Raw genomic sequence first — 25,635 nt, 5'->3', positions numbered from 1 at the left:
CTTAAGAACAAATTTAAGAAATAACTTAGGAAGATATTGGTGAATGAGGCCCAATGAGAAAATCACACATTATAACACATCAACTACTGTCATTGAAATAGTGTCCATGAGTTGTGTAGTCCTTTGGGAATGTTTATAAATCCATGAAAGGTTCGTTTTCCTCAGACTCCTTTGTCTGAATACTGTAGGACCATGTGGCCTACCTTCTGACCCCATGCTGGGCCCCATGCTGGGAAGATAAGAAAAGGGGGAAAAACCGTTTCTCTTGTCGGGGGTAGGAGAAGGGTGTGAATGGTACAGTGGTTTGTCTGTTGGCTCTGCATTACACCTTCTTAATACACACACAGTTCTGTCTGCCAAATATATATATGAGAGAGAATATAGGTTGTGCCTTGACAAAGGCAGTACACAACCAACAATGTGTTTTATCATGGGATAAAAGGTAACATAAACCAGGCTGTGACTCACCTTGTTTGTCACAAAGGCCAGACTGGCACTGATGCTACCATTCCAGATTGGGTAAAGACAAAAAGCGATGAGAAAATGCTTAAAGGTATTTAATGGCATATTGATACACTATACAATGATATCTGCACATGCAATCCATATGTATAAAACATTCAGTACAAGAAGAAAACAGGATATACAAAAGAAACAACTAGGCATACGAAAAATACAAGATTTTTTTGTAAGATTAGATTCACATTTGTTGAGTAAATGTGAATTTTAGAGGTTGGGAAGGTGGGGTCAGAAAGGGGCTTGGGGTGTAGAAAGCTTTAATAGCCTCCCTGAAACCAATGATTGTCTAGAGGAAGCACAGGCGAGGAAGCACAGGCACATAGACATGGGGGAAGCATTACTGAAAAATACAGAATTTTGCACCAGTCACACCGGAATCCAATGAGTACAGACATACTGCCTTTTTGAATATGCTGTATAGGAGCCTAGATTACTTCAATTTAGATAAGGATCCAGTTTACTGGGTTTCTAATATGGCACTGGACATCTCAGTTGCATAGGCTAATACAATATTCTTTCTAGGCAGTAGAAACATTATTTTACTAAATAACCTAAGTTCTGAGAAGATATAGCTAGGTAACAGATGAGTAGAAAAGCACGTATCCGAACATGTCATTCCTGTGTTCAGGAAGGATTTAGACATGGACTTTATTAGTGTTTTGGCAAAAAGTAAGCAGCATACCAGACACCTACATACAAATCACACACCAAAAGAAAGACTTGCCATATCTGTAATGTCACAAGAATACAAAGCAGACTGAATAAACTGAAATATTTGTTTGGCATGAATTGCACTCCAGTATTCTTAAACAGAATAGTTTCTTCCTTCCAACTACCACCCTGAGGGGCTATCTGGGATATCTAAATGGCTTGTCATGTGAATCTGCAAACACCCCCTCTCTCCCCATCACTTCCCTTAGTACAGACTGGTCTTCTTCATGATACGTAGGAACTCCTGCTGGTTGACCTCCCCATCTCCATCTCTGTCTGCCTCCTCAATCATCTCCTGGAGGTGGATAAAATAAGCATCCAATGAACAAAGTTGTGTAGATGTGTGTGTTTATGCAGTATATATGTGTGAATGAGCTGTGTTTGCACATGTGTATCTGTTTGTGCCAGTGTATATGCACTTCATGTGTGCCTTGTGTGCCACCTGCAGCTCCTCATCAGTCAGGTTCTCTCCCAGCTCCTTGGCAACTCTCTTTAGATTTCTGAAGGAGATCTTCCCCGTCTCATCATCGTCGAACAGACGAAAGGCCTTCAGAATCTCTTCCTTGGAGTCTTTTTCTGCCTGGGTGGAGGGACAGGGGTCAACTAACTTAAATCTCAAATTATCTCTTTTGGGGCAAACAATCTCACCATCTTCTGCGTCATCACTGAGAGGAAGTCAGCGAAAGAAATCTTTCCTGTGCCATCCTTATCCACCTCAGTGATCATCTTCTTGATCTCTTCCTTTTTGGGCTCAAAGCCCAAAGCTCTCATGGCTACCTGACATGTGAAGAGAGACAAGAAAATAAGAGACAGGATGTTTTAGGACAGCAAAAGACTTTCAGGAGAGGGAGACATGCTATAACAGGAGAGAGCAAGGGATGAGGTAAGGATGAGACTAGATTTGGGACCTGGAGATTGATTAGTCCAGATCAATGACATAGTAAACATGGTAAATGGTAGAGCCTACTACTGTTGACCTCTGACCTTGAGCTCCTTGATGTCGATGTGTCCAGAGCCATCGGTGTCAAACAACTCAAAGGCCTCCCTGATCTCCAGTTTCAGCTCCTCTGTTAACTCTGGCTTGGGACTTGTCTTCTTACGGGGGGGCGGGACAGGACCCTGCAAGGACGGCCTCTTCACGCTGGTCGCCTGGTGATGACAACATCAAGGTGAGGGGGAGAGTAACACTGAAAGTGTCTGGGATGAAGAACAGAATTTATTCTGTCCTGTTTCTGAAACACTAGTCCATTTGAATTATCCACTGTGTTTAATATAATATCCCACCTCAAAAAGGTTGAAAGTGCTAACTTAAAATATGAAGAAGACTACTTAGGGATTCAGGCAATACAAAATCTAGATAATCAACTGTTGCAAGATCAGTGTTGTGCATGCACGAGTTCAAAAGAACGCGTTCATTGAACACGTTCATTTTTATGAGAACGATGAACTGAACGCAACTTAATGACAAATAATGAATTTGAACGGTGAACACGTTCATATTATTTGAGGTCTAGCTAAAACGTTACGGAATGTTTTCCTTCTCCTGAGGAGAGACTGTCTAAATCGAATGCTTGCACCATGTCATTGCTCAGTGCCTGTAAAATGTTCGCGATGTAGCCTAACCTAAACCAACTAACTCGACTTCGCACTACGTTACCAATGACTCATCGCACACACGTAGACCAAACAAGCAACGTATTCCAAGACAACAGCTCTCCGTCTCATAAAAATGGCAAGTGAAAGCAGAGACTCACTCAGCGACTACATCTGATCTGATGCACCTTATTATTTTTGCGGGATTTTTACACACAGTAAACACACACCTTAAAACTATGAAATGAACTAAACAATGAACTAGTTCAGAATTTAAATGGTGAACTATGAACGTGGACGATTCACATTTACTTGTACTTAACTTGAACTACTTGAATTGAACTGAACTTTGAACTAGTTCATGAGAGGTATGAACGTGCACAACACTGTGCAGGATACGCTAACATGATACTCTGCATCTGGGAGTAATGTCGTAGGCTGCTGCTGGGATGTGGTTTTTGTTAGCTCCATCCTTATCTCTTCGTGAGAACAAAGCTGTGAATTCATCTGTCATATCATAGTAATAAAATGAAAACTACATTTTTTTCGGCAACATTTTCCAATTGACCTTTCAGAATACTTATTTTGATTCCACCGAGTATCTGAGCTGTGCACACACTGAAAGTTGTCGACAACAGAAACGTTGCTTACCATCGCTGATACAAGACCGGAAAACACAGACCAGTTCGTTTGTCTTCTCTTGTTTTCTACAGCTCACCTTTTCTCCAGTATTTAGAGAGGGTGAGACTGAAAGCAGAAAATTGATTCGTTTAGAAAATGAGGCTGGATTATCAAAACACACAAAGAATGTATTTTCTCTGTGAAACAAGTATTTTCTATTGATTCCGTATAAATAAGGCGTATAATAAAATGTCCACGCACATGCGCAGTGTACACTATTTTTTATCTCTGTCACAGCGAAGAATAAAACGTCCTACGATTTCTTTTACTCCGCGTGCCCGTGAACATTCAACAGCGGATTTTTTTTTAACCCGTCAGTTACTAAATCGAGTAGCCTGTCATGAGCATTTTTGTAGACAAGTAAGAGCAGCCAATAGATTGTCCAGAAAACCTCGAACCCGATTAGTGAAACTGGTGGCATTCTTTAACGTCACAACCACCTGATTGGCTGTTTGGTGTGTCACCTTTGCTTCCGAGCCGCGGTTAAGCCAACCACTTGTCTCTCATGCTCAGCTGATTTTTGCTCTATAGATTGTGCGCTGATCCACTCTCATTTCGTTACTGTTTCAAACCCTGTTTGGACCTCAGGTGAGGTGAACATTTTCTTTTTGCGACAATTGCATTCTCTTTTAAGTTCAGGTAATTATCTGAATGCTTGTATTGACAGTTCACCACTGTGTTCCAGGACTTACGACTTAACTGTATTTAGTCATGGTCACGCGAGTCAGACCGGTAAGTTGTACAATAACCAGGCAGTGGCAAAACGAAATATTTATTGTTTCAAAAAAAAAAGTGAAATGGTTGTCACGTGGTAGATAAAAGTTTATATTTGTGTGCTTGTGCTGCACGCTGGCGTGCATATGCCACGCAGAGCCGTAAGCGTTGTGCAGTCATCGGGGGCTCAGGGTTCCTAGGCAGACACCTGGTGGAGAAGCTTCTGGAGAAAGGCTATGCTGTTACTGTTTTTGACATCCGCCAGACCTACGACCTGCCCAGCGTCACCTTCCATCAGGGGGACCTATGTGACAAGCAGGTGGGTTGAGGAAAGAATTGAGGACAGGAAAGTAGTAGGGGAGAAGACAGGAGAGGCAACGACTAAAGGACACAGGCGAGAGGAGAGAAAGAAGAGATGACTGGACAATATAGAGGACAGTAGATGGTAGAGAAGGGGCAGCCATTTATCAGTATGGCCTTGTAATGGTGAGACTGAACACAATATTAGGCTACTTTAAGAAAACTGTGCAAGAATTGTCAAGTGCTTTTATGAGCTGTACCTCTTTCCCTGTGAAGTATGACTGACTTTGTGTGACCGAGGTGAAATCAGTTTCATATTCGAGATTCAACAGACATTCATATTCGTACCTCCGTTCAGGCTCCGCGTCATATTTAGGGACCGGGCTAAAAGAGTAGACAGTCAGAATGTTTCTTCAATATCTTTGTCAAAATCGACCATACAAACTTCAAACTTGTTGCACATTCTTCTACTACTGACTGACCAATTTGTCCAACCTTTGGTTTGGTGATAATGTTGATTATTGATTAACCCATAGCCAATAAATCAATAAAAACACCAATATTTCTGTATTTTCTCAATATCTTTGTCAAAAATGAACATAGCAACTTCAAACTTGTTGCACATTCTTCTAATACTAGCAGACCAAGTTGTCCAAGCTTTGGTTTGGTGACCAAGTTGATTATTGATTAATCCATAGCCAATAAGTCAATAAAAACACCAATATTTCTGTATTTCCTCAATATCTTTGTCAAAAATGAACATAGAAACTTCAAACTTGTTGCACATTCTTCTAATACTAGCAGACCAAGTTGTCCAAGCTTTGGTTTGGTGACAAAGTTGATTGTTGATTAACCTATAGCCAATAAATTAATAAAAACACCAATATTTCAGTGTTTCCTCAATATCTTTGTCAAAAATAAACATAGAAACTTCAGACCTGTTTCACATTCCTCTACTACTAGCTGACCAAGTTGTCCAAGCTTTGGTTTGGTGATAAAGTTGATTACTGATTAACCCATAGCCAATAAATCAATAAAAATACCAATATTTCTGTTTCCTCAATATCTTTGTCAAAAATGAACATAGAAACTTCAAACTTGTTGCACATTCTTCTAATACTAGCAGACCAAGTTGTCCAAGCTTTGGTTTGGTGACCAAGTGGATTATTGATTAATCCATAGCCAATAAGTCAATAAAAACACCAATATTTCTGTATTTCCTCAATATCTTTGTAAAAAATGAACATAGAAACTTTGAACTTGTTGCACATTCTTCTAATACTAGCAGACCAAGTTGTCCAAGCTTTGGTTTGGTGATAAAGTTGATTATTGATTAACCTATAGCCAATAAATCAAGAAAAACACATTTTCCAATATTTCATCAATATCTTTGTCAACAATGACCACAGAAACTTCAAACTTGTTGCACATTCTTCTACTACTAGCTGACCAAGTTGTCCAAGCTTTGGTTTGGTGATAAAGTTGATAAAGTTGGCTATGGGTTAATCAATAATCAACTTTATCCCAAACCAAAGCTTGGACAACTTGGTCAGCTAGGAGTAGAAGTATGTGAAACAGGTCTGACGTTTCTGTGGTCATTTAAGACAAAGATATTGAGGAAATACTGAAATATTGGTGTTTTTCTTGATTTATTGGCAATATAGGTTAATCAATAATCAACTTTATCACCAAACCAAAGCTTGGACAACTTGGTCTGCTAGTAGTAGAATCATGTGAAACAGGTCTGAAGTTTCTATGGTCATTTTTGACAAAGATATTGAGGAAATACTGAAATATTGGTGTTTGTATTGATTTATTGGCTATGGGTTAATCAATAATCAACATTATCACCAAACCAAAGGTTGTACAAATTGGTCAGTCAGTAGTAGAAGAATGTGCAACAAGTTTGAAGTTTGTATGGTGGATTTTGACAAAGATATTGAAGAAACATTCGGACTGTCAACTCTTTTACCCCGGTCCCTAAATATGATGTGGAGCCTGAACGGAGGTACGAATATGAATGTCTGTTGAATCTCGAATATGAAACTGATTTCACCTCGGTCTTTGAGTGTATATATGTGTTTGCACCCTGGCCATAGGCTTTACTGACAGCCCTGCAGGATGTGTCTCTGGTGTTCCATTGTGCGTCCCCTGCTCCAGCCAGTGATGACCGGGAGCTGTTCCAGAGAGTCAACATCCAGGGTACACGTACTGTCCTGCAGGCCTGCATGGAGGCTGGCATACAGGTAGGGGGCGACACTAAGAGACGTTGAATGGACTGTTTTGTATTACAGTATAAAACTGCTTAAACGCAGTCCTTATTGTGCATATTTCACTGTTTCTGTTTAGAAGTATAATACTCTGATTTGGATAATTCATAATTTATCAGCCAACAAATTGAACATAGGCACATACCTTAATTTGATAGAAGTGATAACTTGAGATTCTTCACATACGCTCCCTTCAATCCATGCCTGTCAGGTTTAGAATTATCTCTGTTATCAGAGACCTGGAATCAGATATAGACCATGGATCGGAGTTAGAGCTGCATAATCCAGGCTTCAGATAAATTTATGTGTTGCATTGTGACAACATGATGGTGCCAGCAGTGCCAAGGATGAGTTTGGTCAAACTACTGTAGTGCCATTTTTCTGCAGTACTTGAATGGAATTTGTGCTCTCTTTCTGTAGAACGTAAATGAACTTTGTCTTGTTGACAACTTGTAGGGTTGCAGAGCAGCAAACTGGCTAGAGCTTTTGCTTATGACGTGTTAGTGAATGTAAATATTTCAACCTGTGACTTACAGTTAGGTCCATAAATATTTGGACATTGATACAATTTATCATTTTGGCTCTGTATACCACCACAATGGATTTGAAATGAAACAATCAAGATGTGCTTTAAGTGCAGACTTTCAGCTTTAATTTCAGGGTATTTACATCCAAATCAGGTGAACGGTGTAGGAATTACAACACATTTTATATGTGGCCCCCCCCTTTTTAAGGGACCAAAAATAATTGGACAAACTAACAATCATAAATCTAATTGTCACTTTTAATACTTGGTTGCAAATCCTTTGCAGTCAATGACAGCCTGAAGTCTGGAACCCATAGACATCACCAGACGCTGGGTTTCATCCCTGGTGATGCTCTGCCAGGCCTCTACTGCAACTGTCTTCAGTTCCTGCTTGTTCTTGGGGCATTTTCCCTTCAGTTTCGTCTTTAGCAAGTGAAATGCATGCTCAATTGGATTTAGGTCAGGTGATTGACTTGGCCATTACAGAACATTCCACTTCTTTGCCTTAAAAAACTCTTTGGTTGCTTTCGCAGTATGCTTCAGGTCATTGTCCATCTGCACTGTGAAGCGCCGTCCTATGAGTTCTGAAGCATTTGGCTGAATCTGAGCAGATAATATTGCCAGAAACACTTCAGAATTCATCCTACTGCTTTTGTCAGCAGTCACATCATCGATAAATACAAGGGAACCAGTTCCATTGGCAGCCATACATGCCCACGCCATAACACTACCTCCACCATGCTTCACTGATGAGGTGGTATGCTTTGGATCATGAGCAGTTCCTTCCCTTCTCCATACTCTTCTCTTCCCATCATTCTGGTACAAGTTGATCTTGGTCTCATCTGTCCATAGGATGTTGTTCCAGAACTGTACAGGGTCTTTTAGATGTTTTTTGGCAAACTCTAATCTGGTCTTCCTGTTTTTGAGACTCACCAATGGTTTACATCTTGTGGTGAACCCTCTGTATTTACTCTGGTGAAGTCTTCTCTTAATTGTTGACTTTGACACAGATACGCCTACCTCCTGGAGAGTGTTCTTGATCTGGCCAACTGTTGTGAAGGGGTTTTTCTTCACCAGGGAAAGAATTCTTCTGTCATCCACCACAGTTGTTTTCCTTGGTCTTCCGGGTCTTTTGGTGTTGCTGAGCTCACCAGTGCGTTCTTTCTTTTTAAGAATGTACCAAACAGTTGATTTGGCCACACCTAATGTTTGTTTTGCCTAACGATGGCTTGCTTCACTGATGGTGACAGCTCTTTGGACTTCATATTGAGAGTTGACAGCAACAGATTCCAAACACAAATACCATACTTGAAATGAACTCTAGACCTTTTATCTGCTCCTTGTCAATGAAATAACGAACTCCCATGAGGGAATAACATACACCTGGCCATGGAACAGCTGAGCAGCCAATTGTCCAATTACTTTTGGTCCCTTAAAAAGGGGGGGGGCACATATCAAATGTGTTGTAATTCCTACACCGTTCACCTGATTTGGATGTAAATACCCTGAAATTAAAGCTGAAAGTCTGCACTTAAAGCACATCTTGATTGTTTCATTTCAAATCCATTGTGGTGGTATACAGAGCCAAAATGATGAAAATTGTGTCAATGTCCAAATATTTATGGACCTAACTGTAAACTAACATTTGTGACTCACTCTGATTTCTAACACTGAGGGCCTCATGTACGTACATTCGCAAACGTAGCGTTATTAGCGCCATGGTCAACCCGCAGATTGCGCACTCTGTGATACTTCAGTTTACGTCGTATTTACGAAACCTGCAGGTCATCAGGTAATCAGCGCCTATCTCCGCCCACTATACCGTACATTGCGAGCATTTAAACGCGCAATTGAATGGGCCTCCTTCTTTCTATCATGAATCAGCCACCAAAGACAAAACAGCGATGACTGTTTGAAGTGATCCTGATGCCAATATTTGTAATGTAGCGAAGAGTTTAACAACTGCTGGAATGGAATGGAATGTGAACGCTGAGTCGGAGATTCGATGTAATCTTTGATTTCTTCCAGTAACTGTAATATTGCATGGCTGCTTAATCTGTAAAGTGTAATGATTTTGTGTTCACTCAACTCAAAAAGTGTGATCCTTGTGGCAAAAATTATTTTGCCTATGTCTTCGTCTTGCTCGGGTTACGGCTGCCATTTCACTAGGAGGCATATGCGCATCCTGGTTTACGCCTGCTTTTAACAGGCGGAGAATTTTCACCGCAAAATAGTTGCGCTTTCACAATCGGGTTTTGTACATACCGCAGAATACATAATTAGGCGCACTTTACGCATCCCCTCCCATCTCTTTATGGGAAACTCCCACTTTCGCATTGACCCTCCCGTGAATGCATATGCATGACACGGAAAAGCGCAATTTGCCATTTTCAGTTCCCGCGACAGGCAGTCTGCGCTTTTACCTCAGTGCGGCATGTTTGTACATACCTCGCCATGCTTTTATGCGCAACAAATACGCCTGAAGTGGGCGCAAAAGCGTTAGTACATGAGGCCCTGAGTGTTAGAAATGCTGTGATTCTGTGTGTTGTCCTCTTCCTGCAGAAAGTGGTTCTGACCAGCAGTGCCAGTGTAGTGTTTGAGGGCACAGACATCAAGGATGGCAAAGAGGACCTTCCCTATGCCAGCAAACCCTTAGACTACTACACTCAGACCAAGATCCAGCAGGAGAAGGTAGGTGCACAGAAGATTGAGACACTAAACTGAGATTAAGTGTTGTTTTTGATATTATGTATGTAAACGTAATCTCAGTACCCTCTCTCTTTCTCAACACAAACTTCTAAAGAGAGATCACACAATCTCTTGGTCACAATCAAGGGGAAGTGTTGAAGGGTTTACACTACACACATTCTTTGCAGATCCCTGACAGCAGCAGCATGATTAATCAAAAAATACTGGGAGAGAGAAAAAGTGTGACACAGTTTCAGACGCACAGTTTACGCACAAATCAGCATTCGTCCCATTTGTGAGACCAGGGTTGCTAATGTGCATTAATAAGATTGATAGTTTATAGGTCCTTAAACAGGCATTTAAAAACATAGATGTGCATGAGGAAAATGTGATTTGCATAGAACAAGATATATTGAACTAGAAAGGTACATTTCCTGAAGAAAATGTGTGTGTTTGCTGAAAGCAGTTGAAACGATTGTTTTGATGGCTTGAATAGTGAAGGTTTTACAAAAAATTTAAAAGAGGTATGTGCTTTAAAAACAAAATGGTGAGAAAAAGTGTTAAAAGTATATCTGTCATTGTTATGCATTGCGATATTTTCTTACTATTGAAAATGGAGAAAAAACAGTGATGAAAAGAGTATTTTATTTGACTTTCATACATTTTTAATCGTTAAAAGTAGTGGTGGGCATAGATTAATTTTTTTAATATAGATTAATCTCACTGTAATATTGGCGTTAATCTAGATTAAAATGGCTCATTTGAATTCCACCGAAGGCATTCAGAATATGTGTGCTACCCAAATAATGACTAAAAGTAAGTCTTTGAGAACGGGTTTCTCAAGCCAGGTGGCTCATCTCCTGTTTCCAAAATGCATCACAAACTGCTTGAGAAAGCTGTTCTATATAATTGGTGATGAAAATAAATTATGTTCAATAAGATGTACTTGTGTTTATTAACTGTTTATTAGATTAGTTAGCTTGGCTGATAGAGCTGTGCTGACGGGCTTGCCTCGGTTGCACTCAAACAGTAGTTTGACGACGACTCTTCCCCTGCGCTACATCAGTGCTTGGCCCGGCATCTTCCGCATTAGCTAAGGGAAGCTTTGCGTTTAGGTGGTATTTGAGACTGGAAGAACTCCTACAGTAAACGAATTCCGCATAGCACAAGGTGCAAACAACCTTAGTCTTGTCGAGGTTTCCATTGGGAAGCTTCTTAAAAATACATTTTCCCTGAAGCAAACCAGGCGGCTTCATAGCTGCATCCATGTTAGCACGTTACATTTGATGTGATAATTTCATACACAAGGCATACACACAGGTTCAAAGACTCGTTCTCGCCCTCTACAGTGCAATTCGGCAAGGTATACATCCGCGTTAAAATATCAAGGTGAAAGTCATTATTTACATTTACATTACATTTACATTTATTCATTTAGCAGACGCTTTTATCCAAAGCGACTTCCAAGAGAGAGCTTTACAAAGTGCATAGGTCACTGATCATAACAACGAGATAGCCACAAAACATTGCGAGTAGCCAAAACATGGAGCACACATTGTGAACAACCAAAATAAGTGCCAAAGGGAAGAACCATAAGAGCATGTAGTTAAACAAGTTACAATTAAACAACATGAACTGCTATAAGTGCAAGTGTACCTGTGGAAAAAAGCAAGCAACAATAATAAAAACAATATATCACAGCGAGTAAAATTTTTTAAGTCAGTTACCACTAACCACAAGAGCAACAAGTCTCTAAGCAAGAGTCATTGTGATCCTTGAGGAAACTAACATCAGGTCAAGCGAACCATTCCTAAGTACCGTTGTACTCCCGGAACAAGTGCGTCTTGAGCCTTTTCTTGAAGGTGGAGAGACAGTCAGTGTCTCTGATGGAGGTGGGGAGTTGATTCCACCACTGGGGGGCCAGACAGGAGAAGAGCTTGTGTTGGGACCGGGCGGTCTTGAGCGGTGGGACCACCAGGCGGATGTTGTAGAGGGTGAATCTACACGACCGGGAGACCGCAGCAATGTGGGCCGTGAGGGAGAGCTCGTCGTCCATGGTAACCCCAAGGTTCCTGGCAGAGGATGAAGGGGTCACCGTCGCAGATCCCAGGGTGATTGAGAGATCGTGGGAGATGGAGGGTTTAGCCGGGATGATGAGAAGTTCTGTTTTGGCGAGGTTCAGCTGGAGGTGGTGCTCGGTCATCCAGGCGGAGATGTCTGTGAGGCAGGCCTCAATCCTAGCTGAGATCATTATATCTGAGCCGGACCATTATAGCTTGCGTAGTACAGACCCAGCTCCCAACCCAACTTTGAGAATAGATTAACGGCGATATTTTTTTTATCGCCCGATAAGAGTCTCAGGTTAACGCAGCGCGTTAACGCCGATAACGGCCCACCACTAGTTAAAAGTATTAAAGAATGAAAGATTGAGAAACAGAAAAAAGTTTGAAGTTAGAAAAATGAGCAAATATCCCAGCTAACACAGTTACGTTGCCCTTACGTTGCCGCAACGTCACTCGATGACCAAACATACGTTGCCGCAACGTCTTTGGCGACGTTGCGGGACCGTGCATCTGTGGGACGCCAGAACGTAACCGCAACGTAATCTTGTGACGTTGCCAGTCCGTAACAGCGACGTTGTGGCAACGTTATTTTCCGACGTTGCCAGTCTGTAACCGCGACCTCCTAGCAACGTCATTTCCCGACGTTGCCAGTCTGTAACCGCGACCTCCTAGCAACGTCATTTTCCGACGTTGCCAGTCCGTAACCGCGACCTCCTAGCAACGTAACTTTGTGACGTTGCCAGTCCGTAACTGCAACGTTAACTAAGTAACCTATATTTCTCAATTCTACTGCTTATATTGGGGCGGTTCATATGCAGACCTCATTTGCCCAAAATGCTACTTGTTCTTGTATAATAGGCTACATGGTAGCCAACTTTAGGAGGACTATGTTTGTGTGATGTGTAGCCTAACTCCAGCTAATCATAAACAAGGCAGCATTTCCATGTAACATTGTCATTTTATTTCAAACAAAGGGCCAAACAGTGAATTAAAATCTTCTGCCAGTCCCCGCTACAGGTCCTGTCTGTTGGCCCTGACAATGAAGCACAAAATAAGTTAGTGTTCTATCAACATAATTGCACGTGTAAAAAGGCGCTATACAAGTCATAAAAAAATCACATCTAAAATAATATACATCATCAAAAAAATATGTGATTCTAGATGTTTGTCACATAGCCATGTGAAAGGTTGGATATGGAAGCTGCAATCATGATTCATTCACCTGGCTTGTTTTGAATGGGCTGCCGGGGTGTGTTTGAGTGTCTCCTCTATGAGGAGCTCCACAGCTTTCTCTCCCAGTCCCGTCTTCCACTTCATCACAGCGTCTGGAATTAGAAGTCATGAACTTATTGTCAGCACCAATGTGAACGTTGAACGCTGCGTATAAGCCATAGTTCATGGCATCTCCAAACACTTACCACTCTCTTTCGCAACTCCAGCACCTTAAGGCACTCCTCAAGGTCTTGGAGTTCAGCCTGTGTTTGGGCCACCTGTAGGTCCATCACTGGCACCTCTTCAGTGTGTCTGCCCTGTAGTCGCCTGAATAGGAGAGCCTCTCGCTGGTTCTCCTCCAATGTCTCCATCTTCCGGAGCATAACCTGTAATGTGTCCGTCATTAAAGACAAGTAAAACAAGTTTACAAGAGTTAGCATGATTGGTATACACTGTGGTTCTTCTAGATTAGCTGTAACAATGATGTAAATAACATGTTACCTTGAATGGTTGTATACAAAGCATATATTTTTTTGAGTGTCTTATATTTGCACTTGCCTGGCTGCCAGCTGTTTTCCTGGGCCCCCAATTGGTTCACCTCCACCAGACCAGAGTTGACATCTAGGGGTATGGAATCTGGTGATGCAAAGGTTTTAAGTCATGCTTTTGCTTCAAAACATAGCCTTTAGGTTTGCTGGCTCATACAATTATTGTCACTGTTTTAAACGGTCATTCATTACTTTACCATCATTTCCCAGGGACACAGTGCTAGGCCGTGTGACGGTGGTAGGATAATCTGTACAGAAATGAAAATGGAATGTAGTTTATGTACATAGTTATAGCATCTTGATATTAAAGGAGTAGCATTGCACATATGTGATCGTTCGAAAGCAGGGCCCCACATCGTAGCGTCGCACATGTGTGATTCTGAATAATTCCAACCGACTGTTTTCCGATAGACAAAAACTATATGACAAACGCTATAGTAAGGCTTCAAAATGTACAATTAGTAGGCTAACAAGTAACACTAGCAGGTGGTAGCATTGCTACGAGTATTATGCTAGGTTGCTAGGTAACGGAAGCTAATTAAAGCTACCTAGCTGCCGTTTTGGAAAAATAACTGGTGGAAGCGTCGGAAATATTTAGAACTCACGCATCACGCATTAAAACGAATAAACGTATCCAAAAACAGATGGCATGTACAAATTGGAAAAATTAGTGACATGATACTTTTATAGACGCCATTGCTGTGCATGCCATGGCCGACTGATTAAAACGTGATCAGCCACGCTAGCTCCACAGTCTTTGAAAATTCCGGGCTAAATAAACTATTTTGGGACAAGGTTTTTTAACAGTTCTGAACGTTTATTTTCACTGATTCTTTTGTGGGTGATTTGTGAGACGCTAAACTTTGATAACATGTAGGCCTATGCATTTTCAGTATTTCAACATAACTTTCTGGAGGGTTTAACCTCTACTGTACTGTAGCTAGCGAAATCCTAACGTAAACAATGTGAATCTGATGGCACATAAACAGGCTAAATGGCCTAAATTTCAAACATACACGTATTAGCATGCCCCATCCAATTTCTGAAAATATGTTTATATATTTAAACTATTTCTGTAAAGAAACTCACCTTTGAAGTAGCTAATTTCCAGTTGAAATCCAATGCGTACAAGACGGTGAACCCCTGCAAAATCTCTTCTGAAACCCCAGTTTCAGCGATGCGTTGAAATGGGCATGCGCAAAGTTGTTGCTCAGGGGCAGACTGAGGGGAAGGTTTGCTAAGGAAGAATTGTAATATTCTGTGATGACTTGTCTTTGGAAATGAAACTCTTAAGAGTCGCTTACCTTTTGGTCACATTTAACAATTTTGTATCACAAAAATTATTGGAGCACAAATTTGCATTGTGTGTCATACAGCTTTGGTGTGCTATACAAATAATTGCTTAATCATGTTACACATCACACATTGATTGCTTTTGTACATGTTTATAGTAAAGAATGAAAGACTAAATTATATTCCAAATTCAGTCTTTTATTTATTAAAGCTATGTTTCTGCATATGAGAAAATTGATGACCAATGACATGCTGGGGCTGAGCTGCACATGAATTACATGCATTGTCTACATTTATACGTGCTGGGTGCAACATTTAATATTGTGTGTGATTGAAATTCATGTAGACTATACATTGCAAAGGTGTCAGAACTGAGAGCAGTCCAGTGTGATCTCTCCATCTCTGGATAAACCACTATATTGCACTCGAGATCCTGGGACCAAAGAGCGACTTAACCGCAACTTAACCCATGGTACCAAAATTAATGTATCAAGCCGACCAAGGTACGACGTCGCGGCAACGTTGTCCACGGGTCTAAAAATAAGGTAACCAGCCGACCAAGGTACGACGTTGCGGCAACGTTGTCCATGGGACCAAAAAATAACGTAACCAGCCGACCAAGGTACAACGTCGCGGCAACGTTGCCCACGGGTCTAAAAATAACGTAACCAGCCGACCAAGGTACAACGTCGCGGCAACGTTGTCCAGGGGACCAAAAAATAACGTAACCAGCCGACCAAGGTACAACGTCGCGGCAACGTTGTCCACGGGTCTAAAAATAACGTAACCAGCCGACCAAGGTACGACGTCGTGGCAACGTTGTCCATGGGACCAACTGGCAACATTCCCTTTATAACGTTGCTACGACGTTGCCACAACGTTGCCAGAAGGTAACGTCGTGGGTTACCAACTGAGCACTTACTGGCAACGTTGCCGCAACATCATGTGTTAGCTGGGATAGTGATGAAGAGTATATTGCATAACAGTTATCAATATAATAGCAGACAAAAGTATGTCAGCAGTATGAAGGTGAAAAAAAGTGTTGCTTTGAAACCAAAATGGTGAGACAGTGTTAAAAGTATATCTGTCATTGTTATGCATTGCAATATTTTCTCACGGTTGAAAAAGGAGAAAAAAGAGTGATGAAAAGGGTATCTTATTTAATTTCATAAATGTTAAAGCGTTATGTTAGAGCCATTTTATTTCATTCTAAACCTTTTACATTTTTAAACCCTTAGTATTAGTTAGACTTGTACACTTATTATTTAAGATTCTTATATGTTTAATGTGTGCACCTTCCTGCCACAGTAAATTCCTTGTCTGTGTGATGTTTCTTGGCGAATAAAACCCATTCTGAAAAGTATTAATAATTGAAAGATGTGGAACAGTGAAGAGCGTTGGCCAATCGGATTGGTTCCTTGTTTCTTGTAACGTAGCAACTGTTGGTCATTGTCAACATTTCTAACCTAGAATGTAGGTTTTAGGTTCAAGATGAAGGAGAAACTAATCATGTGTGCCTGCACAACCAGTCCTGTTCAGATACTTAATTTAAAGATGACATCAAAATAATAATCCATAGTGCAGGGTTGCCGATGTTGTCGTTGTCCCTGGTGAGTTTTTTAAATTCAATCTCGTCACATTATGTGACTTTGTTGTGCAACTGGAAAAGCTAGATAGTCTAACTCAGAATGCTGCTGCAAAAAAAGCAGAACTATTGTGGGTGTAAATAAGATCATGCTACATCTAGCCAGCGGATCATTTCTTGCAAGTGTGTCAAAGTGGTATTTTTACAGACTGTATTAACACCGTAGGCGTGAATAATGCATGCATCGTCATTGTCGTCCATCTTTAGCCGAAGAAGCTAGAGAGAGGATGCAATGGGAGATTTCCTACAGTAAGCTAGATACTGCTTCAAATTGAAAACGGAGACGATCTTTTGATTAAAGACAAGTTCCTTAACCTCTGTTGCCAATATCGCCGATAAAAAGTAAATACTGTTACGAAGCATTTGTTTGTAGGTAACGAACGATAGACGTAGCCAGTTTCGCCGTTCTATGGCAGCTACAGTACTGCATGATGACAGTCGCTAGCGTTGTAAGCACTCGTCACTAGAATGGCCATAACTTTAAAACAAAAGATCATATTTCAAATCTGTCTGCTGTTCTACATTGCCCACACAATTATGTATATATATCAACTCTAACATGGCCTGTATCTTGTATTGAAAGTGCTCGAAAATTAGCTTGTCTAATGTATGGTGGACTGAGAAAACATATTTGTCAAAGCAGAGCGAGCGGATGTCGTGGGAGAATTCCTACTGTTCGATTTACTGCTTCAAATTGAAAACGGAGAAGATATTTAGAGTAAAGACAAGTTTCTTAATGTCTGTGTTCAATATCGTCAACTAAAAGTAAAAACTTTTCAGTTACGAAGCTTTTGTTCGTAGTAACGCCAGCTGCAGTAAACCTTTCGTGACCCCGGTTTGGCTGTTCGTGACTGGCTGAGTCGGATATGACAGTGTTGAGCCTCGATTTTTGCAGATTTGAAAAATGAGGTTTTCTAAAAAAGTAATGCAGACGGAGAAGACTTTTGTCAGAATGGCTCCGTGAAATCGTCTTGATAAAGGATGATTTGCCTAACATGATCATATAAATATTTACATCATTAGAAAGCCCTAAATCTTGTCTTCAAAATGGTATAAACAGTTCAGGTATATTATTTGAAAAAGTCTGCATATTCAGGCAGGAAAGTGTTAAAGTGTCAAAAATTGACGCGGTGAGAAACAGTTCTGTCAGTGCATGACGTCACAATTGAATTTGACTTGAACATTCTGAACCATTGAAACCCATTCATTTTTTTTAGCACTTTAAACTTTAATACCTTAAAAACTTTAAAAGTTATCAATGAGAAAAGTAATAGCACACTAGAGCAGTTCAGACTTTATCAAATGAAGTTTGAACAGTGTTTCTAGCTTAAACGGTGTGAAAGGCGACGGAAAAAAGTGGGAGGAAAATTAAAAATAAACTAGAGAGGGTACAATTTCTGGGGAAATTGTAGGGTGTGCTTGCTTGCGTCGGTTGCACAGGGGTCAGTTTTTGAATGACATTTTTACAACTGATATTTCTGTATATTTTATATAAAAATGCATACTTATTATTTATAAAGATTACATAGATTTAAAAGCATTTTTTTTGCTGCTCATTTACAACTGAAAATACGAGTGAAGTGTAGAATTAAATATGATGTCTTCTCATTTCCCCTGCAAGAGGCAGCCTCATCGTTGAATCAAAACGAATAAATTTGGCAGACCGGTGTAAAAATTGACTTAATCTCTATGACTTAAACGTCCTTTTAAGTTTTTCCCTTCTCGTGATATTTTAGGGAATTTAGCCTACTCATATTGCATTCATTCATGAATAAAGAACCCCCTTTGAAGATTATTCTACAACGTTACCGGCAGTAGAAGATGGAATCGCGATTCAAACAGTACCATCTGCTAACTGAAAATATGCCCCCAAAAACGTAAATAAGCTTGACATTTATTTAGTGGAAAATCGCTCATTCATTAAAAGCTCACTGGTAGCGATCATTGTCAGTAACAACGCAAAATGCAATATAGCCCTGTGTGGAGAAGCTGCCCCAGTAATTGTACTACTACAGTACAGTACTAGACTACTGCTGTGTTCGTCTTGGTAGCGATTGCGTTGGTTGAATTCGATTTAACGTTCCGTTGTACGGTTTAGGCTGAAATTAATTATTATCATGAACAGATTGACAAAGTTTAGGCTGTGGCAATGAAGTTCAGGTTAGTAGTCAGATAGTTTCACCTATTGAAAGACTTTTAATTTAAGTAAGGGGAGTGCCGAACATGTTCTGTCGCCGTTTGACTTCCTAAACAGCTGTGTACTGTACAGTAGATGTTTTTGTAGTGTCTCGCATAGGCTACAGCGTTGCAGTGAGCAACACTGGTTTGAAACCACAGGTAATGATAATTTCACCAACAAATTGTTTACTTGTAATGTAATGTCATAATAAATCCTACAACGAAAATGTATTTGTGAGGAATGTTTATTTTAACGATTGAAAACAGATGCATCATAGACCACTGTAGTATGTGTTGCCCGGGCAACAGAGGCTAATGTCATGATGCTAATACTTCAGTGACATAGTAGACTACTGTTTCCGAAAGTAGATGTACTTCCTTAATAAAATCAGCTTATATTGTACATTACACGTCACAATTGTGTGTCATATCACAAAGTAAAATTAGTAAATAGTTATCACCCTGGCCTCTTTGCTTGTGGCGTTTCTGCAGCTGCCTTGCAGTAAAGCAGTTAGCTTAGCTATCTCCCAGAAGTTAACGAGCTGCTAAACTAATGTTCTGCTAGAGGTAGTGACGCGAGTTTTCGTGACGTTAGTGACGTAAGTAGCGTCATTGACTGTGGCTAGCAAGTTAGCCACCGTTAGCTTCACTTTTCGCCACAAAAACTTAATTTCCACTTAAACCATGCAACGGAACGTAAATCCCAATAGAAGCAACTCAATCGCTACCAAGACAGAACTTTTGACACCTAGGTTGTGTATGTAGGCCAAATATTGACTGAGTTTTAGGGGGGCAAAAAGAATAAAAAGAATAATAATATATATGTGAGAGAACAAAGGTTGTGCCCTTGCCGAAGGCAAAGCACACCCAATAAAAATAAATAAATAATAAGTATGCAGAATAACAATAGTGTTTTTGCTTGCAGCAAACACACTAATAAGTATGCAGAATAACAATAGTGTTTTTGCTTGCAGCAAACACACTAATTAAAATACAAATGTGACATGAAACAAAGTAATTGATTTTGAGTTACTGTTTATACCATTTTGGATTCGTTTATTTAAATCAGGGTCTAAGACAAAATAAATATATGGGAATCTGAAAAATGTCTGGGATCATTTATTTTAGCTTGTAAAATATGGGACCTAAACATGTTCTATTTATATTTTTGTTCAGTAAATGTAAGCAACACATCTCCTCCCATCCCTTACCCCTGTAGATTGTGCTGGAGGCATGTGATAAAGAGAAGGGTCTGCTCACTGTGGCCATCCGCCCTCACGGGATCTTCGGACCCCGAGACCCTCAGCTGGTGCCAATCCTAGTGGACACAGCACGCAGGGGCAAGATGAAGTTCATCATCGGGTCAGTACATACCAATAAACACATACAGCCAAGTAGCAGGTGCAACACGAAGGTTATCATTGGGTCAGTATGCACACTTACACACACAGCAGAGGAAAGATTGTCATTCTTCACACATTCACAGGTAAGTAAAGCAGGACATGGACTGATTATGTTAAATTTAATTGGAAAAAAAGATATTAAAATTATTTTAAATTATTAAAAATCCCCTTTGTCCTTCTCCTTATTCCTGTCTTCTTTACTCTCCCTCCCTCCTACAGTGATGGTTCCAATCTGGTGGATTTCACCTATGTAGAGAATGTGGTTCATGGTCATATCTTGGCAGCCGAGGGACTCAGCCCAGACTCGACCCTCTGTGGCAAGGTGAGTGAGATGGACCCAGCTGTTCCGCAGCTAGACCACTCCCTCCCTTCTGTTTATTTATTTAAGCATACTGTATGTAGCTGCACAGGTAAACATAATGAAGTATATAAATATACTAGTGTTTATTGTTTATTTTAAATGTTTCCACCTCACCCCCCACATCGCTTTTGCCACCCCCAATTTCCCAGGCGTACCACATCACCAATGACGAGCCAGTGCGATTTTGGGACTTCATGTCGGAGGTTCTGGTGGGTCTGGGCTATGCTGCCCCTCAATACCACCTTCCCTACTGGCTGGTCTACGGTCTTGCCCTCCTCCTTTGGCTGTTCTCCCTGCTGATACACCCCCTGCTGGCCTTCAAACCCACCTTCACCCCCATGAGAGTGGCACTGGCGGGCACACACCACTACTATAGCTGCGTCCGTGCCAAGCAAGATATGGGGTACCAGCCGCTGGTGGGTCTGAAGGAGGGCATCGCTCGTACTGTGGCCAGCTACCCCCACCTCAGAAACGGAGCCTGATGTGTATATGTTTTGTAGAAGTGTTTATGCGTGTGTGAATATGAAACCTCTCTTTTTGCCTTGGAGCCTTGGCTTACAGCACTCTATCCTCACAGGTGGTGGTATGGAATGGAATTAGCATATCCTTAGAAACTGTTCATTTGTTATGTAATTCTTTGTTGTTTATAGCCACTACTGCTACCAATTATGACATGCAGCGATACAAATAGTAGTTTAAGAATTAAGTTCAACATAATGTGTTTTGTTTTTCTGAAAATACATGGTATATTTCTTATAGATATAACATCTGTTGAAACCACGTATAATTGCAGTAACATTGTCAAATCTAACCTTTTGAGATTAAATTGTCAGTTGACTTGTTCATTTTTAGACAAGCAGTTTTGTCAAACAACTTCATTAGAATGGTCTTTCTATTTCTCTTTCCTTTCTTTATACCACATTTACCTTTCTCTTCCTCTTTTAATATGTTTATATCCTTCCCTCTTCCACATTACATCAGTTTGTGTGACAATGATTTGGTCATTACATCTGGCCCATTACACCTAGCGAGCATCACCATGTTTGATAACTGTTATTAAAATCCATCGCTGTGAGCTTTTAGCGTTATACCATTTCAGGCCCTCAGCAACTCTGTATCCAGGTGGCTGTGGCTGTCACATTGTGTGACAGGCCGAGTTGGCTGCAGGCACGTGCCTGTCATTCCAGCACTCAGTGTGGTCATGGAGGGAAGTGAAGGAGGGGTGAGTTATGATACCTGGCATTTGTTTTTGATAAGGCAATTCCTACTCTAAGGAGCCTAGTGAGAGACAACACAGATTTGGGCAACTGGTTTATTTTAAGGAAACTAAAAGATGGATTGGGAAATGTGAATGTACAATAGACCACACAGCTTCTAAAACACACTCATGTAGTACTGATCACCAAGAATGTTCCAGAGAGTTGCGACATCTCTCCCCACCCTGTTCTATGTGTAATGGGTGGCTGAATGTATGCTTAGTATGTTTGTGATTGTTTTAATAGGAATAGGGGTAGGGTGTGGCAGGGTTTCTCCCTAGTTATGTGACGAAGGTTGTTAAGGAAGTTTATTCAGTTGCTAATGACAACCATTTTTAGGGGAAGATTAGAACAGCCGGGGATGCACTTTACAGGGAATGAACCCCACACATGGTAGTTTGAATTTGTGTCCTTATGAATGAATAATGAATTAATGAATCCCACCCTATGCAGGACACCGTCTCTGCATTGAACAGCTCCTTCGGCGACCGGCTCCTTCACCCTAACCCTAACCCTGCGTGTCCACTACAGCGGAGCGGGCGGCACGTCGGCGTAGGCTTCCAATCCATTTTAAATGGAACCGGGCGTTGATGCTCGCGTAGGGCATTGTGGGTGCAGCAACGCCCGGTTTCATTGAAAATAAATTGGAAGCCGAAGCCGACGCGCCGCCCGCTCCGCTGTAGTGGACACGCAGGCTAAGTGTGTGAAGGAGCGGTACCGCAGGTCCTTCCTTCCTGCTGCTGTGAGACTATACAACCAGCACTGCTCTACACACACAAACACACACAGGACTCAACCACAATAGCTCATGGACACACTTAAGGTGCAAACTACTGTGCAATATTTATATTTGTTTATTTATATTTGGTCTCCATATGCAACTGGTGTTATCTTTTTTACATATTTTTTTATAATATCTCATACTTACTTTGTAAATTGTATGTATACTTCTGTTCACTTTGCTGCTGCAATACCCACATTTCCCCATTGTGGGACGAATAAAGGTATATCTTATCTTAAGTTTGGCAAGAAGAGACCCGTGTGGCTGTTTTCACTCCAAAGTAAAAATCCCAGTTGTTGTGGCGCTACAGAAAAAGTTAGGTGTAGTTGACTGTGACTTTGTGAAGAATAGACACATTTGACATTTTGCTAGCATTATTCCATAATATTGGATCTGTGGATATGGTGTTGAGATGTTAGTAAGTAAGTAAGTAAGACTTTATTTATATAGCACATTTCATACAAGAATTGTAGCTCAAGGTGCTTTACATAAAATCAATAAAAACAATAATACAAGTGATAAAAGTAAAAATTAAGCAGCAATGTGGTGGCCAAGCAGGTCAGATAAACCAGAAGAAACTTTCGACATCTAGTGACTGCGGTGTAACTGGCTATCTTTGCAGTGGCTTATAGTCTCGCTAAACAGAGAAATTACAAGCTTGTCAGCTTTGGCTGGATTTGAACCTCTGACGTTGACGTAGCCAGGACACCAATTTATCCTAGTTAGCTATTCTTAGTGCTGGAAAACAGATTTCAGTGACTGCGTAAAAATATAAGGAATTTTTCCTGTGGCAAGCGGTCAGATTTGTCCCAAGTTTAAACAGCTGTAATTCAGTTCTATTTTGACATGTCAAGGTGATTGTGGTCTGAAGATAATCTGTGCCAAATTAGGTGAATATTTGGTATTCCCCAAAAACGTTTTATTCATTCATTCAAAATGGCGGCCACATCAATTCAGCTGGTATCACAATTGAATATGTGTCAGACACGGGATCGCCCCCTAGAGGTTAGATGACACAACCTTTTCTGGACCTCTTTGAAACAGGGTCCCGAGCACCTGTACCAAGTTTGTTGATCATTGTCGACTTTGATCAGCTTTACCGGAATGTGAAAAGGTTTGTGAGGCTTGATCTGAAGATAAATGGTGCCAAATTTTTGCTTATTGCAGCGCCACCTAGAGGTGAAATGGCATGACCTATTTTGGACCTCTTTAGAACAGAGTCCCTAGTCCTTACACCAAATTTGGTGTCAATGCAGTAAAGAGGTGCTGAGATATGACCTCACTTCTTTTATGGTTGCTTGGTTGACGACTTTGATTGGCTGTTCCAGTCAAAAGTGTAGAAAATCAAAAAACATGTGATGTCTTTTGTGAGGCTTGGTCTGAAGATGATCTGTGCCAAATTTGGTGAAGATTGGACAAACCTTATAGGAGAGGTAGCGAAAAAATGTTATATTCAAAATGGCGGCCACATCAATTCAGCCACATCAATTTGATTGGCTGTAACTAATAAACGGTTGCAAAAATCAAAGCTCCAGGGGATAACTTTTGTGAGGCTTGGTCTGAAGATCATCTGTGGCAATTTTGAAGAAGATTCGTCAAGAATTGTAGGAGGAGTAGCGAAAAAATGCTTTTCCTTAACATTCAAAATGGCGGAGAATCTATATGACTGGGTATGGCGTCATAGAGTGCGTTGAACTTGTCTTGATCCAGGGAATCCAATGATACCTCATTTTGGAAAATGCGGCATATGGTTCAAAGGTAACGTGTGTAAACACACCTTCAACTTTGACCCATTGGTGGCGCTAGAGGGTTGGAATGGGAGACATGAAACTTGGTGAAAGTGATGAGGGGACAGGTCCCAAAGAGTGTGCCAAATTTCACAACTTCTGACCATGTGGTTCTAGGGGCTGCCATAGACTCCCATGGCAGATGTATAATAATAATAACTAGAGAGAGTACAATTTCTGGGGAAATTGTAGGTGTGCTTGCTTGCGTCGGTTGCACAGGGGTCAGTTTTTTAATTACATTTTTACAACTGATATTCCTGTGTATTTTATATAAAAATGCATACTTATTATTTATAAAGATTACATAGATTTTAAAGCATCTTTTTTTTGCTGCTCATTTACAACTCAAAATACGAGTGAAGCGTAGAATGAAATAGATGTCTTCTCATTTCCCCTGCAAGAGGCAGCCTCATAGCTGAATCAAAACGAATAAATTTTGCTGTAAAAATTGACCTAATCTCTATGACTTAAACGTCCTTTTAAGTTTTTCCCTTCTCGTGATATTTTCAGGCATGTAGCCTACTCATTGCATTCATTCATTAATAAAGAACCCCCTTTGAAGATTATTCTACGACGTTACCCGGCAGTAGAAGATGGAATCGCGATTCAAACAGTACCATCTGCTAACTGAAAATATGCCCCCCAAAACGTAAATAAGCTTGACATTTATTTAGTGGAAAATCGCTCATTCATAAAAAGCTCACAGGTAGCGATCATTGTCAGTAACAACGCAAAATGCGATATAGCTCTGTGTGGAGAAGCTGCCCCGGTAAATTGTACTACTACGGTACAGTACTAGTAGACTACTGCTGTGTTCGTCTTGGTAGCGATTGCGTTGGTTGAATTGGATTTAACGTTCCGTTGTACGGTTTAGGCTGAAATGAATTATTTACATGAACAGATTGACAACGTTTAGGCTGTGGCAATGAAGTTCAGGTTAGTAGTTAGATAGACTTTTGATTTAAGTAAGGGGAGTGCCGAACATGTTCTGTCGCCGTTTGACTTCCTAAACAGCTGTGTACTGTAGATGTTTTTGTAGTGTGTCTCGCGTAAGCTACAGCGTTGCAGTGAGCTACACTGGTTTGAAACCACAGGTAATGGTAATT

The 25,635-nt window shown here is 40.7% G+C and overlaps 2 protein-coding genes across 7 annotated transcripts; one reads left to right on the top strand and one right to left on the bottom strand.

Moving 5' to 3' along the window:
* Positions 1 to 539: 539 nt before the first annotated feature.
* On the bottom strand, positions 540 to 3,831 carry cetn2 (centrin, EF-hand protein, 2). 2 transcript variants are annotated; one of them, XM_062476001.1, is made up of 6 exons: positions 3,706 to 3,831; positions 3,475 to 3,570; positions 2,215 to 2,379; positions 1,879 to 2,007; positions 1,673 to 1,810; positions 540 to 1,525 (listed from the first exon to the last, which is right to left on the bottom strand). In XM_062476001.1, exons 2-6 carry the CDS (start codon positions 3,475 to 3,477, stop codon positions 1,436 to 1,438), a joined length of 525 nt encoding a protein of 174 aa, XP_062331985.1. In that variant the 5' UTR covers positions 3,478 to 3,570; positions 3,706 to 3,831; the 3' UTR covers positions 540 to 1,435. The 2 variants fall into 2 exon arrangements, with proteins under 2 accessions (XP_062331985.1, XP_062331986.1); XM_062476002.1 differs by lacking the exon at positions 2,215 to 2,379.
* Positions 2,263 to 21,544, top strand: nsdhl (NAD(P) dependent steroid dehydrogenase-like). 5 transcript variants are annotated; one of them, XM_062476000.1, is made up of 8 exons: positions 2,263 to 2,399; positions 4,190 to 4,236; positions 4,376 to 4,537; positions 6,618 to 6,764; positions 9,877 to 10,005; positions 20,161 to 20,303; positions 20,564 to 20,666; positions 20,855 to 21,544. In XM_062476000.1, the coding sequence occupies exons 2-8, from the start codon at positions 4,216 to 4,218 to the stop codon at positions 21,185 to 21,187; spliced, it is 1,038 nt and encodes a 345-aa protein (XP_062331984.1). In that variant the 5' UTR covers positions 2,263 to 2,399; positions 4,190 to 4,215; the 3' UTR covers positions 21,188 to 21,544. The 5 variants fall into 5 exon arrangements, with proteins under 5 accessions (XP_062331984.1, XP_062331982.1, XP_062331980.1 ...); XM_062475998.1 differs by having other exon boundaries at positions 2,264 to 2,399; positions 4,172 to 4,236; XM_062475996.1 differs by lacking the exon at positions 2,263 to 2,399 and adding an exon at positions 3,859 to 4,092.
* Positions 21,545 to 25,635: the final 4,091 nt, after the last annotated feature.

This window comes from Osmerus eperlanus, chromosome 13 (assembly GCF_963692335.1).
Source record: "Osmerus eperlanus chromosome 13, fOsmEpe2.1, whole genome shotgun sequence".
Classification (NCBI taxonomy): Eukaryota; Metazoa; Chordata; class Actinopteri; order Osmeriformes; family Osmeridae; genus Osmerus; species Osmerus eperlanus.
The sequence above is the reverse complement of the archived record's forward strand: the minus strand, read 5'-3'. Positions and strand labels throughout refer to the sequence as shown.

Coding starts and splice junctions, on each gene's coding strand:
- nsdhl (XM_062476000.1), top strand. CDS start 4,216: ATGGTCACGCGAGTCAGACCG. Junction 4,237..4,375: donor TGGTCACGCGAGTCAGACCG/GTAAGTTGTACA, acceptor TATGCCACGCAG/AGCCGTAAGCGTTGTGCAGT. Junction 10,006..20,160: donor CCAAGATCCAGCAGGAGAAG/GTAGGTGCACAG, acceptor TTACCCCTGTAG/ATTGTGCTGGAGGCATGTGA.
- cetn2 (XM_062476001.1), bottom strand. Junction 1,811..1,878: donor CAGTGATGACGCAGAAGATG/GTGAGATTGTTT, acceptor CCCTCCACCCAG/GCAGAAAAAGACTCCAAGGA. Junction 1,526..1,672: donor TGACTGATGAGGAGCTGCAG/GTGGCACACAAG, acceptor ATCCACCTCCAG/GAGATGATTGAGGAGGCAGA.